Source organism: Rhamphochromis sp. 'chilingali' (genome assembly GCF_963969265.1).
Source record: "Rhamphochromis sp. 'chilingali' genome assembly, chromosome: 15".
NCBI lineage: Eukaryota > Metazoa > Chordata > Actinopteri > Cichliformes > Cichlidae > Rhamphochromis > Rhamphochromis sp. 'chilingali'.
In genome coordinates this window covers 27,803,602-27,818,110 of record NC_137942.1, presented here as the reverse complement: position 1 = coordinate 27,818,110, position 14,509 = coordinate 27,803,602, and the positions used below count along the sequence as shown (strand labels likewise).

Here is a 14,509-nt window from a genome sequence, read left to right as displayed (position 1 = left end):
AAGATGCATTTTTGATTTTAGAAAGACGTCAATTAGTCTATGTCTTGTTTTAATTAGTTCTTGTTTCATTAGCAATAAATAAATAAACCTTACTGGAACACCTTTAGGTTATATTAATTTGATTTAAAGCTCACTAGCCACTTTTTCGGGTGCACCTGTCAAACTTATTGTTAACACAAATATCTAATCCGACAGCAGCTCAGAGCATTTAATTATGTAGACATGGTCACAACGGCCTGCTGAAGTTCAAACACAGCATTAAGAAAGTTACTTTGATTGTGGCATGGTTGTTGGTCCCAGATGTATTGGACAGAGTATTTCACAAACTGCTTGTCTGCTGAGACTTTCCCACACAACAACCTCTAGGGCTTGCAAAAAATCGTCCAAAAAAATGAGATATCCAGCTAGCGGCAGTTCTCTGGGTGAAAATGCTTTTTTTTATTTCAGGACAGAAACACCAGACTGCTTCAAGCTGATAGGAAAGTAATAGTAACTCAAATGACCAGTTTTAATCAAGGTATCAGAAGAGCATCACTGAATATGTAACATGTGGAACCTTGAAACAGATGGGCTGCAGCAACAGAAGACCACACTGGGTGCCACTCCTGTCAGAAACAGAAGCTTTAATTCAGGCTCATCAAAAATTGATCAACAGAAAAAGAAAGTCTGGATTTCTGCTGTGAAATTTGGCCTGAACATTAAATTTTGTATCATCAGTTCAGGCTGAACTCTTGGCACACTCAGTCCAATCTGTCAACACCACAGCTTACCATAGTTGCTGACCATGTCCATCCCTTTATGGCTGCAGTGCACCCATTTTCTGACAGCTGCTTCCAGCAGGATAACACACAGTGTCACAAAAGCTCAGATCATCTCAAACTGGTTTCTTCAACATGACAGTGAGTTGACTGTACTCAAATGGACTCCACGGTCAGCAGATCTCAATCCATTACAGCACCTTTGGGATGTTGGGGAGTTAATAATCTCTTGCTGTCTTCCACAGCATGTCTTTTGTCTCGTCTCCCTCTCCCTGAGCCTGGCTCTCCCAGAGGTTTCTTCCTGTTGAAAGGGAGTTTTTCCTTCCCATTGTTGCTAAAGTGCTCACTCATATGGGGTTGTCTGATTGTTGGGTTTTATCTAGATTATTTTAGGAGGTTTTACCTTACAATATTAACCACTTTTGACCACTAAGGTGACTTTTGTTGTGATTTGGTGCTATGTAACTACAATTGAATGTGGTGGAACAGGAGATTTGCATCCTCTGGCTACACCACATTTGGTAGAAGAAGACACTGAGAAAAATATAACTGACAAAAATGTTTAATATGAAGCTTGAGATACAGCTCTGTATTGCATATTGAATTCTGGTTTTAAAAAGCAGAGTCCCTTGTTTTTTTAACTGTAGCTCTTAGCCATTAAAAGAAAAAAAAAAAAGGGGGGGCGGGGAGGTTAAAGTTGAAAAGAAAAACTCTGTAGTTTTCAGAATATAATGTAGAGGATCAAGAGAACAGATCAGTGAGATGACAGAAGTTCTTAAACTTGACACATACCATGCGTGTCAACTCATAGTGCAACTAATCTTTGCAAATACTCTCTGGATCTTTAACTATATGGTCGTCATGCACTATCACAAGTTTTGCAGCAACTGACATAATTGAAATTTTTAGATATACGGTACATGAACTCCTCATTAGGCTTGAGGGAGGAGGGGGGAGAAAAAAAAAACAAAAAAAAAAAACCACACAACAGGCCATTTATGCACCGGGCAAATGCAGTCTTCAAACGAAAGAAACAATTTGTTCAAGTATTTTTAAAAAAACAAACAAAAAACAGAAACAATTACAGTTAAAATATTCTCCGTATTCATCAAAAATGAGGAAATTAAATTATGTACAAGCATTTTCTTTCGAAATGCAAAGTATTTTGGGCTGAGACGACCCAACAGTCAAAAATATGTTACATGAAAGTGCAGTCAGAGTGAATCACAAAGGAGACACTGTAACAATAAATAGATCAAAAAAAAGAAGTTTAGCAAGCCAACTTCACTTAGCCAAAGCGCTAACACTGAAAGCTAATCAATTCATAGAATCACAGTTAACCCCCCCAGCACTCAGCAGCAGTTTCCACATGTACATCCCCTCCAGTCCATCAAAAATATCTGCTGCCTCTGTTACCCAATCTTAAGAATGTAATCCTTCCAGTCGGAGCTGCCACTTGCACACAGCGAGTATCACAGCAACACCGGAGGAGCAATTTCTGAAATTCCCAGGGTACGCACTGATCCCTGATGATAACGGCCCCGCCCACTTCTCACACGGCACTGGCGTGCCAACACTTCAGTGCACTGAGCCATGTCAGAGCTGACAGCCTGCTGCGGGGCCCCAGGACTTCACCGCCTTTACGCAGCAACTGACCTCGATTCCCTTTTTAAGGCGCCAGTTATTAACAGCACCCAGTTGTGCAGGGGAATAGCCAGTCAATGCTCAGTGTTCACATATAGATAGGCCACTGAAGCCAGCACGTGTTGCTCAAGAGAGGAAGGCATTATTCTGTGCATCTTTGGGTCAAGGCATTTATTGGAAGTGACATTTTTGGAGGCAAAGAAATGGGTCTTTCTCTCCCCTTCTCACACGTCCTATGTGGGGAGTCTTCTAGTCCTATTTTAAGCCCTTTCAGCAGCCAAAGAGGACTGAAACAGAGCACGCATCTTCCTCAAGAAGCCTCTAAAAATAAAGGCCATTATGCAGAAGCACAGCAGAGCTCAGTTCATTTTGCAGTCAGAGAATTTGTACGTTAAAGTTTCTACTTTGTGAATCGTCCGAGACTAGCGGTTGCTCTCAGTGGTTTCTTCTGGCTTTTGTGCTTGTGGCGCAGAACAAAGTCAAAGTTGGCTGTTGTAGACATAGCATAGAAGACGTTTGCCTTGTCTGGTATGAGAAACTCTGGAAAGATGAAGAGAAACAACAACAACAAAATCACTGTCAGAAGAGCATTTTCCTTCCTGTCACCAGTTAAGCAATTTTTTTTATAAAGGAGTTCTCTTCTGACCTTTGCTCTGAGAGATGACCTGTGTCAGGGTGAAGTCCTGCCAGGTCATGTGCTCAAGGTGATGTTTCTCCAATGCCCTCTGGATCACCTGTGCAGTTTTGTCCTGGCTGGTCAGCTATGAAAAACAAAGAATAACGAGTGCTGTTACACATAAACACACACACAATAGTGAAGACGGAAGTTCATGGGCCACTGCGTTTAAGGAGCATTACCTCTTTGGCTCATATTACACATTCAAAGAGCACTGCAATAGCAATAGAAGCATTCTGAGCCTTAAGGTGTAGCCCTGTCCCACTCACAACTGTGACCGTCACAGAAAAGCTTATTTTCAGCAGTTGGAACAAAGTTTCTCCGCCCTCAAATCTGAATTTACCGTTACCATAAAAGTCTGACTTTGTGACAAATGATGAGAAGGATCAGTTCTCCTGATCACATCCACTGAGAATGAACTACTCGCTGTAGCACTTGTTTTAAGGATATAACTGAAGCTGGTTTCACTTCTAAAGGTTACCTCTACTTTTGCAGATATGAACGATATAAGGCAAATTATTTGAATCGTAGGTATTCACACTCCACCCCAAGATAGAAAAGCAGTAACAGGTGAAGTAAACGCAAAAGGCCAATCATATGTTCTGATAGTCGTTATGGTCGAACTGAATGAAGATTTGAATAAAGGGGCAGATTTGCTAAGTGGGGCAAATTATTGTGCTGCTGCAGTTCAAAGTTGTATAATTTGTATACAAAGACCCAGCCAGCTCACTTCATTCTACCAAGGGAGGGTAAAATATCAGCAGACCCAATGAGGGAAAGCGACACAGGCCTACTAACTAAAATAATACAGTGTAAGTTCAGGTTTTATGCATGCGTTGCCTTGCACTGAAAACAGAAAGGCGATTCAAGTTGATGAGGAGGCTGAAGGAGTGTTTTTGTTATAAAGGGATAACTTCTGATAGAAATCGTTGGGTGCTACGCATGAGATCCTGAGAAGTGAGACTCAGGTGGAGTCCAGGATTTATTCAGAGGACAGCTGCATGGTTACAAAATATTCCACCAGTATGTCCTGTACGATGTGTAGAACAGTAAATATCATTTACTTTTTGTTTACAGATGACTAAGTGTAATTAGAGATCTTTAAAAAAAACAAGCAAGAAAATAAACAAACTGTCAAATTCCCCAGTTACTGAACATCATACATCACAACGCGAGGATGAACTCACCAGGATACTTTTGTACATGTTGCCATTGTTGTGGCCCAGATCCACGCTCACCCTGATGATGCAAGAGTCATCCACCTGACGGTTGTACACGGGCAGTGAGGTCATAGACACCGAGCGCTTGTGGTGGGCTGCTTGAGGCTTCGGCCGTGCCCCCCCACAGGGCGAGGCTGCAGAGCTGAGGTCTGCTTGGCAGTCAGGGGAGTCTGCAGACGAAGCAGCTGAGATGCTGGGAGAGGACGAGGAAGAGGAGGACGAGGACAAAGAGAAGGACTCGGATACGTTGTTGTAAGAGCTGTGAAAGGACTGCAGAGGACAGAAGATGGGGGACAGAAATGAGAGAAAGAAGACTGCTGAGTATTATTGTGTCAGAGTATTTGAAGCCTTTCACAAGTGTCTGGTCTGCAGGGGAAAGCTAGGCTATTGAACCATGGTGAAGCAGAGGACTGTAGCCCATTAAACACTACTCCAGCTCAGCTAAGCACCTCCTCGATACAAACTCCACTTGTGGAGAGCTCACGCTAGTTTCGATTGCCCTTTTGTGAAGTAGAGATTATGTAACTTTTTCAGTTTTTAAAAAGACATTCAGTGCATTTTACTTCTGAAAGCTAATCAATTCATAGAATCACTTTATAACAAAAACACTTCCCATGTTTCAGAGGTTTGTCTGACTGCTTTAAAAAGAGTAATTGTTTGTACAGTGCAAACAGTGACTTATTCTAAAACCGAGAGACCCAGTCTGAAGGCACAGCGTGACAAAGCTTTCAACAAAAGGCTCCACTGTTAATGCAGCCAATGACAAAGGATGGACACAAAACATTCGGGGAAACGATTGCAATGATGCACGCAGCTAAACACGGCCGTTTACCTGCAGCTTGATGGAACAGTTTGGGTTTGGGGAGGACAGATCTTCCATCTCAGACCCACTGGATCCAGAAGATGAAAGACTGATCTGGTCAGCAGGCGGTTTCTTAGTGCCGTCACTCGCCATCTTGAGACTGAAGACAGAATGAGCTTTCATTAGAAATGCCACACCCGCACCATTCAAGTTACTTGAACAATGTAGTTTAATACCAGAGTATACACATCACACGATTCACTTCCATTTTACTGCATACCACAAGTTGTAATCTAAACATCTCATTGTTCTTATAGTGAGGTAAAACATGTAATGTGAACCAACAGTGGCTTTACTCTAAGTTTTGCGTGCAGCTCTTTGTGCTTAGTATAATGTGCATGTTTGAATATGCAAACTGGACTATAGCATGAGACTCACAAGGAGAGTTTCATCGAGAGTGTGCGCTGGCTCCATGGAGGTGGCGAACACAAGTCCACAGGAGGCTCCAGGCGTCTCGACAGCTCGTAGCTGTAATAAGAAGATGTTACTGAGCACCAGGGTACCTGACATCTTACTGACATATCACTTCATTCCAAACTCAAAAAATTAAACTCAGAAAAAGAACTCGAAAAAAAGCACAGGCAGACTTTCAGACTTTCTGAAAGGTGCTAGCGAACATTCCCCCATTCTCAATTCTCAGTTTGCACATCCTCTCCTCCGCATGTTAGTCAGCGCCAGAGTTTGGTGCACAGAAGGTGAGGAAGACACAAGAGGGGGGAGTCGAGGCATTTTACAAAGTCAGACATCTTTGACTGAAGCAATCTCAGGTAAATAGGACATTTGACACAGCTGCATCATGTCTAGGGTGAGTTACCAATTTACAACATGACACAATGAGACAAAGCCATCATGCATATTTTAAATGTCAGACACACATAAGTAATGAAGGGCAGCAGGTTTGGCAACACTGATTATTTATATAATCAGTGTTGCCAAATACATATATATATTATATTTTTTTTATATATAAAAAGAGTGGAGAGTACTCTTAGAGTGTGGCTAGAAACACCCCTGCCATTTCACATCAGCTACAAGAATAAGCGTGTTTATTTAAAAAAATAATAAAAAAAAAAAAACCTCCTATAACACCTCGGGTTCATTCCAATAATCCAATCCAATAATTAGCTTATGAATACAAAAGGATTTGTTCTTCTACCACCAAAAAGTCAGTGGAAACATTATCAAATGATCCTTTGAGTAGAGTAATATCAAAGGAAAGCAGCTTTATTCATCCAAATGGAGATTTAACAATCACATGACAGTATTATGTACATTATGTCTTCTCTGATGGCCTTCCTTTCATGTCCATGTTAAAATCAGGGTGTTTCAGCTCACCTCTCCTGATCAGTGAGCAGCTTGTGTCTCTGCAGCCAGGCAGCAATGCGGGGCTGGTGTCCGAGACTGTATTGGGAACAGGAAGCCTGCAGCAGACGGATCTGTGACAGAACATCAAATTCCTGTAGGCAAGGAGAGGCATGTTGATGAATAAACAGATAAACCAGGCTGACAGTTGCTTCCGCATAGTGACACAACAACGAGATTCTTTATGGTTACACAGCTTTTGTGTTTTAATCACAGTCTGTGCAAATCTTAAAGAAAAAAAAAAAGCTTTCAGCCTGACACTTACTAAGGTGTAGGAATGTAAATGTTCAAACTCAGTTAACAAAGAGCTGACGGTCTTATATGCACAACTATGCCTTCCCCCTCTCCCCCCTCCCAGCAGTCAAAAACAAAGCCAAACAAAAACAAGGAGTGACAATAAAAAACACTTACTCTCCTCCTCTTCTCAAAGTTTATAAGTCCACCCTGTAAAAACAGTACACTGTTAGTATTTCATTTATTATATTGTAATTGCAAAGTGACACAATAGCAGCACTAAATTAAATGATACACCCTTATGTTTTTCCAGTTTAGTTATCAGGGGTGATTTATGCACTGAAAACGGAGTTCTCCATGATAAAAGTAGTTTCCCAGGCCAAGATGATAACACCAAAACACAGTAACTGGGAAACCGAAATGGCTGAATGAGCCAAAAAGTCTCTCAGTTACTACTAGAACCAAGTTTATTTATCTGTATATAAATGGGCAAAATGGAGTTTTCCTGAGGCTGAAGTTTATATGTTTATAATCTCCCATGAAGAGCATCTGATGGCAGCGCATACATCATTTAATCAGGTTTCAAAGTATATAGTGTTGCATACATACTGAGTGTATCCAACACATTGTGAACACTTTGAACCCTTAAGTCTATGAAATAATATCCAGAGGACGTGTTAGACAAAAGTACCTCCACAGTGTCTGGCAGAGCAGTGTCCAGCATGGTGAGGACGGTCAGATACGTGCCGAGGTATGGAACCGCTCCACTTGATGTACTCTGCAGGCAGACGACACGTAAGCACACAGCTAATAGGGAAACAGTTATATTTTCTTGTGCCAATATAGCTGGTCTTTTATTGCTTTATTGTGGCTAATGGGTTAAAATTTACAACATTCAGACAAGACAGGACCTGTTAGCAGCACTGTGAGGTCTTATTACAACCCAGGAGAATGTGCATATGACTCATACAAGACCCCAGCCAGGTCTATTATTACTGTCCTATAATCCTGGTGATCTGAGGCCATTTGAAACTTGCTCAGCACTGAGTGGAGCTAAACATAGTTTGGGGCTTGTGCCATGATAGATAGATACTCCACCCACACTCAGGGAAATCAGCTCTCTTGTGCCTTGCTGAAATGTAGGACAGGGATTTTTTGCATGAATCCCTTTTCAAAAGCTGAAAACAAATTCTGCATCACATGAAAAGAGAGTCCTAGGATGACGTTGTAGTATCAGCTTACGTCAAATTCAGCCATAAATGACACTGGTTGCATCGCATGTTGTCAGAACCCTGTCACCCCCCCACCCCCACCCCACCCTGAAGAATGGCTTACCATCTGTCTGGAGAGTGGACACCGTTTCAATATCCTTGGAGAAACGTTATCAGGCGTGGGACCTCCATCCTGTCACAGAGTCAGACAAAGCTATATTCAGTTCAGTGTTATTTGGATCATTTCCCCTCCCGTCTGTGTGCTCTTAGTGTTCAGTATATGTATGTAAAGCAGCATGTAAAAGATGCCGGCCCGTGTGCCAGCTTATGAAACAGTACAGCCTCTACTTGTTTCTTTGGTGCAATATTAGACTTTATTACACATTAACTCAGATATCCTGTTTAACAGTTAGCTTTCAAAGGAAGAGAGGCTTGCAAGCTTCACGACTCTCAAAACAGACTCAAGCTCCCTATAAGAGGGAGTGACTGTTTTTACATCAATAAAAAACACTGGCTGAATAAAACACTGAAAAGTGGAGGGGGAGGTCATTTTTCACTGAATAAAGCATGTTATTGTGAAGCTGCGGTTGCTATGTACAGAAAGTTTTGGTGATCTAATCCATTTCTCTATTGAACACTTCTACAGTAGCCAGACACAAGATACGGCTGACACAGTTGCCGCAAGGAGACAAAACTTAAAAGAAGAGAAATTGAAAACATTGTGTTCTAGTTTGCCATCGAAACACCGGTAAACATTTCTGTACATATGAACTCAAAAATTAAACTCTCTTAAGAGTGAAAAAACAAAAACAAACATGAAACAGGAAAACAATCACCTCCAAACTAATATTCTCCAAACTTTAAGCATGTGAAACAATCTTTGTAGCTTTTAAAACTTCAGATTCTGTTGTAATTTTAGCATTAATGTAAATTTACAATGTAAACAATTCAAGAGAAAACTAATCTCAGTGATTTCAATTAACCTCAAATCATCTCAATTGACTGCTGAGAGAAAATTATGCACAGCTGCTCGGGCTGACTTCTCTGCACTGGTAAACATTAACCTTAGATCTGCACAGAGTTCAAGAATCAACCCTATGCATTCACTGTGGAAATTTATAGGTGAAGAATTTAAATGTTTAGACTTTACAACATTAAAAACAATGATAATGAACCAGGAAACAGAAATTCCAATCAAATGTTTACCACTATCTCTGCATAGCTCTGAGCACCTGCGGGTTTATTTTGCCTGTTCATTACCACGTTTCCCAGTAATGCCTTGTGAGTATCAAGGTTTCAGAATAGTATCAGAATCAAACCTTGCTCTAAGGAAATTTACACACCTGGTGTCAAATGATGCACCACTCAAACATGTAAACTTCTCATCAAGCAGCAGGTAAAATTTATGTTCTACTTCCTTCCCTGTCCCCTCTCTCCAAACTGCTCAGAGCAGATGGCTGCTCCTCCCAGAGCCTGGTTCTACCAGAGGCCTTTTCCTGTGAAAAGGGAGTTCTTCCTGCCCGCTGACGCCAGGTGTTGGTTATAAGGGATCATTGGTATTCCCCCCTCAATGTATTGTATTATAGGTCATTTACCCTGAAGTAAGCTTTCAACATGGCACAAGTCTAAATGGACGAGTACAAGTGCAAACACTAAAGCATATGTAAGAAGTTTCAGTCTCACCTCCATCAGGAACTCTCTGTTGGTCAGAACACAATTCTCATCAGGGAAGGTCGCACAGAGGTTATCAAACGCAGCCACGTTATCTCTGCAAAGACAATGATAAAGAGCCACAGCCATCAGATATTTTAATTATTAACAATTATACTGGATGGCAGGAGTTAAAACTTGACATATTACTGCCTGTTTACACCATTAAAGGAAAACCACAAAAAGTTGTGTCTCACTCATCTTTGAACTTAGAATTTGCTTACTGCAGCGTTTCATGACCGACCTATAATATGGGTCACAGCCCAGCATTTGCTGACCTGCTCCATAAATTGACCTTAATGAGGGTTCAAACCGCTCGTTAAATGATGATTATGTAGCAAACTACACAAACAGCAAAAGCAAAAGTGGCCTTTGAACCTGCAGTTATCCAACCATACCTGCTGACAGCCGCCCAGGTCTTCCTCAGCCTGTAAACGGCATTGGACTGCAGTGCCGACAGGATCGCCTTGAGAGAAGAGAAGTTCTTCAAGCGACGACACTCCTGTAGAATAAACTTGTACTCAGTGGATGCACATCATTTAAAAATAACCCATTAGTACTTCTTGTGTTGTGACTTAGAACCAATATTAGCATCCAGATGCCTAAAAGATGCAACACAACCACAGCATTTCAACTGACCTGCGCTACTTTGATCCACTTCTCTATGATGCAAGCCCTTTGCGCTGGCGAGGTGGGAGCTAGAGGGGAGGAAGTGGGACTGCCATCTGTAGGCTGGCAGAGCAGCGACCCCATGACCTGGTTGGTGACTGCATTGAACTGTGCAATGGTTGCTCGGATGGTGGGCGACATGTTTTCCTTCTTGTCTCGCTGGGACCATACACAGCCCAGACACTGGTATGGGACCACTTTGGCAAAGAGAGCCTGGAACATCAAGAAAACCAAATCAGGCTCTGATCATTATAATACAACATGGGGGGAAATGGTGTAAAGTTCTCCTCTAACATACAGAGTCCACTTGAGTGAGCTGTTCAGCAATGGCTGCAGCAGAAAAATCCATGATGCCACCTTGATCCTGAGAGTTTTCACTGCCTGAATCTTCATCACCAGACCCCAGATCATCTTGCTCAAGATCTGCAGAAGCAGAACTGCCACTTGATGCCACTTCTGAAAGAGCCAGCATCAGCAATAATCATAAAAGTGCAATCAGGCCTCGAAGTAAAGTTATGAAACAACTTGTTGTGCGTGGCCATAATTGCTGGGTCATGCTACGCAGCGAAGGATCACCTTCTTTCTGGAATGTCCTGAGCAGCTCCTCAGCTTGCCCGGCGAGTGAGCAAAAGTTGGGCTGGCTGCGCATGCTGTCATGCACCGCAGAGCTGATCCTCAGGTGATCCAAGAGCAACCGAAGCGCCGGGTGTAGGGGAGGGTCCCTGACGTCCTCGCTGTACTCATCCAACCACGTCTGGACAAAGGCCAACAGAGGGCTGGAGAAGGCAGGAGAAACGCCGTTACATTTTTAAATGACACATTAAGCCAAGGAGACACAGCAGAAACATAATAGAGACACGCTTCATATACACTTTACCTACCTCCGGTAACATTTGCCATTATCCAGATCTGACAAAACACTGTCTCTGGATATAAAAAACATAAACAAAAATTCATTTGTTATTGTTTTGTTTGCATATTATAAATACTTAAACCTGCTGCTAACCACAGTCTAAAACCTTTCTGTGCATAATAGCTGTTGTTGTAAGCCTCTGGCTAATGAGCACCTGCAAGCTACTGATTATTACATCAAAGCTGGCTGAAGGCCACTGCTTCATCAGGTGGAAACAACAGAAGAAAAGATACTCAAGCAACACAACAGCCAACTTTGCATGTACAACAAGCATCGGTACCTCTGAAAGAGTAGCTCTATGAGCTTCGTGGGGCTGGTGAAGGTTCTGTACGTGGAGAGGAAGATCCTGCTGTAGTCCTGTTCCTGGCAGCCAAAGTCGAGGAGGTGATTTACAAGCAGGTCCAGGGTGGCGGCCTTCAGTCGTCGTACCTTGCAGGTTCGGTACTGCACGAAACCAGAGCATGGGCTCCCCTCAGTAGCGTTTGCGGAGGACGGGACGGGCTCTCGACGCAGGGTGACCCCGTAAACGGCGCCGTCTTCCGTCTCTTCGCCCCACTCCTGCACTGGGTTCTGGGAACAAAGGCAGCGATCATCAGAGCTGAAAACATGCACAGACACACACACTGTATATACCGAAGAATGTTTCAGGTCACAACATTAGTGTCAGAGGTTGACACACAAAAAGGTAAAAATAGCAAGCCCTCACACCCAAACACACAGATGATCCTGCAGAAAAACGAGCACTACAAAAAGCCACACTGATCCCACATGAACCACAGCAACTACATAATATTTGTTTATAGTCATAACCAAGTCTACTATCGGTGCGCAAACAAGCTGTGCTAGCTTGAGAAAATACTTAGTACTCATTTTCACAACGCAGAAAGCTAGAATTTCCTAGAATTTTGTAGGTACACACAAATGTTTTTGGACAAATAGACCTTTTAGATCATAAGTTATCACATCAAATATTACATCAAAGCAAAATTCTCACTGAGCACAAAGTTGCCATCACAGTGAGCAATCAAGAAAATAATAAAATGGTGCACTGGAGGACTATAGTTGGTTAGTGCCAAGAGCAGGTGTCATGTTTTTAGTGAAACATACTGGTTTATCATTACATAAAGTTCAAACAAGACACCTGAAACTCAGTGCACTTAAGAAAGGGAAATGGAGGTTTAAAAAAAAAAAAAAAAAAAAAAAAAACTTGAATAGTCAGCACTTTTTTAAATATTATCATTGCAGCAGAGAGTAGCTGCATCATAATCTGCAAAGGTTGTTTGAAGGGAACCGAAAACATCTTTTTTTCTTTCTTTTTTTTTTAAAAAAACACTCAAGACTGAAAATCAGCTGCAATATGAGGACAACTGTCAAATGTCACCAGTAACAACACTGAACGGTTTCTCATCCATTTCTATGTCTACTTAATCTTGTCATCTCGTAAGTAAATAATGCTTCAGCTGAGGCTGAGATATCCTGAATTTAGGACATATAAGCTCAAATAAATAAATAAAAAGTTTCTTGATGTTGAAACCAAAGACATGTTGCTTTCACATTCTGAGAAAACTTTACACATTAACTCTGTACTGCACCTCTAGATGCTCATAGCCAGTGCCAAGCAATCTGGGTCACACGAAATTTGTTACTACTGTACACAGCTGAACAAGACTGAAAGCTCAGTACTGAAAACAGCGTCCCATAAGCTCAGTCCATATATGATATATGAGGTGGGCTTTGCACAGACACAAAGCTGATAAAAGTAACAGACTGTTAAAAGGCTCCGGACATCTCATTTAAACTGGTGGGAGGTCTTGCATGCTTTTTAGTCAATCATTTTTAAAAAGTCATTTTGCAGTGGCAAACGTTCAGCCTCCATGTCTGCTAACCAGTAACACTCCAGCCCCATTGTCCTTCATACTAACTGGAATCAGAGCAGCACAAATGGAAAACTGTTTTCCACTCACAGTGTCCCCAGTGTGCTGGCGGTACTAAGCACTGCCAAATCCATCTCACAGTGAGAAAGCATAGATATTTATTATCTGACTCTGAGTGCAGCCGATCACTGAGGTTAACAAGCTGCTTTGGGGTTCAATGATGGAGCTCATCCAGAGGACCCAACGAGACATAACCAGGGAAGCAAACATGTTGTCACACTTGAAATTCTGTAGGCCTAACGATACGTTTGAGTCACAGAAGCATGTGTAGGCATGAAAATGACGACTGCTATTCAAGTTGCACTTTTTTCCCCAAGCGAGCACTGCAGCTGGCACCGTGACAGCGTTCAAATAGTACAAAATCAGCTTTTACCACCATAGCCCCTTTACTTGACAGGAGTGGGATTATTATGATAGATGGGAACACCTTTAAAACACATTCTGGAGGTCTTTAAACGTTTTAAAAAGCAATGCTATTCAAATGTAACGCCTGGGAGGAGGAAGCAGAGTTCGTGCAGCTTCACAGACGAGCCTGTGACAGCCCACAGCCACCTCCAGCACATGTCTGATGACTTACCATTGTTATCTCCCATTTTCCCATTTCGCCTGGTCGCTCAAGGAGCGCTGAGTTTCATCTCAACAGGTCCTGAACCTAAAATGAACTTCCAGCCTTCCCGAAGAGTAGGGTCAGGGCTTCATCTTCGTGTGATAACTTATTCCTATGCTTTGTGTGTGTGTGTGTGTGTGTGTGTGTGTGTGTGTGTGTGTGTGTGTGTGTGTGTGTGTGTGTGTGTGTGTTTTTCCTCCAATAATTTCGTCTCGAACTACATTCGCACGCCTTTTACAATTAGCGGTAAATCCCGACTTTCAGCGGACCGTCTTCGTTACATTTGATGCCGATATACAAACGCGTAGGGTGGTTTCCATATATTTAAACCAACGCGGACGGCATCTTGACCCGCAGTAGTCCTCTAACACCCTCTGCGGACTCTCCTCGTCGACAGTCTCCCTGACTAACCGAACCTCCTCGGCTTTATAAACAGCAGGCGACTCCTGGAGCCGAGTGAGTGCTGAGGTGTGTCTGTGAGCGGAGGGGGCGCATTGGACTCCGCCTTACTTTTCTCCTTTAAGGACAGGTGCCTGCTTGCATGTGTTTGTTAAGAGTTAAATAAAACATAGATACAGTGTTTATGGCTATAAACACATTTTTGTTTATTTGGGGTTAAGAAAAACACACTAATTCTGTGGGACTATTTTTTGCAAAACGCAAGTTGACGAGAAGCTGTAGCTAACTAGCTATGCTACCAGCTTGCCAC

At 42.3% G+C, this 14,509-nt stretch overlaps 1 protein-coding gene across 1 annotated transcript; it reads right to left on the bottom strand.

Moving 5' to 3' along the window:
* Window positions 1-1,386: 1,386 nt before the first annotated feature.
* On the bottom strand, window positions 1,387-14,238 carry LOC308410776 (ral guanine nucleotide dissociation stimulator-like 1). Its single transcript, XM_080904376.1, has 17 exons — window positions 13,771-14,238; window positions 11,540-11,829; window positions 11,228-11,272; window positions 10,923-11,122; window positions 10,645-10,802; window positions 10,317-10,559; window positions 10,076-10,179; window positions 9,651-9,735; window positions 8,092-8,160; window positions 7,448-7,534; window positions 6,934-6,966; window positions 6,496-6,617; window positions 5,539-5,628; window positions 5,131-5,260; window positions 4,266-4,568; window positions 3,049-3,163; window positions 1,387-2,942 (listed from the first exon to the last, which is right to left on the bottom strand). The coding sequence occupies exons 1-17, from the start codon at window positions 13,792-13,794 to the stop codon at window positions 2,803-2,805; spliced, it is 2,238 nt and encodes a 745-aa protein (XP_080760502.1). The 5' UTR covers window positions 13,795-14,238; the 3' UTR covers window positions 1,387-2,802.
* Between the last annotated feature and the right edge of the window lie 271 nt (window positions 14,239-14,509).

What these genes read in the sequence shown, in the direction of transcription:
- LOC308410776 (XM_080904376.1), bottom strand. Translation starts at nt 13,794, where the DNA reads ATGGGAAAATGGGAGATAACAATG. An exon ending in AGTGGATCAAAGTAGCGCAG is followed by an intron (nt 10,180 to 10,316) that starts GTCAGTTGAAAT and finishes TTTATTCTACAG; the next exon opens with GAGTGTCGTCGCTTGAAGAA. An exon ending in GGTCATCTCTCAGAGCAAAG is followed by an intron (nt 2,943 to 3,048) that starts GTCAGAAGAGAA and finishes TCATCTTTCCAG; the next exon opens with AGTTTCTCATACCAGACAAG.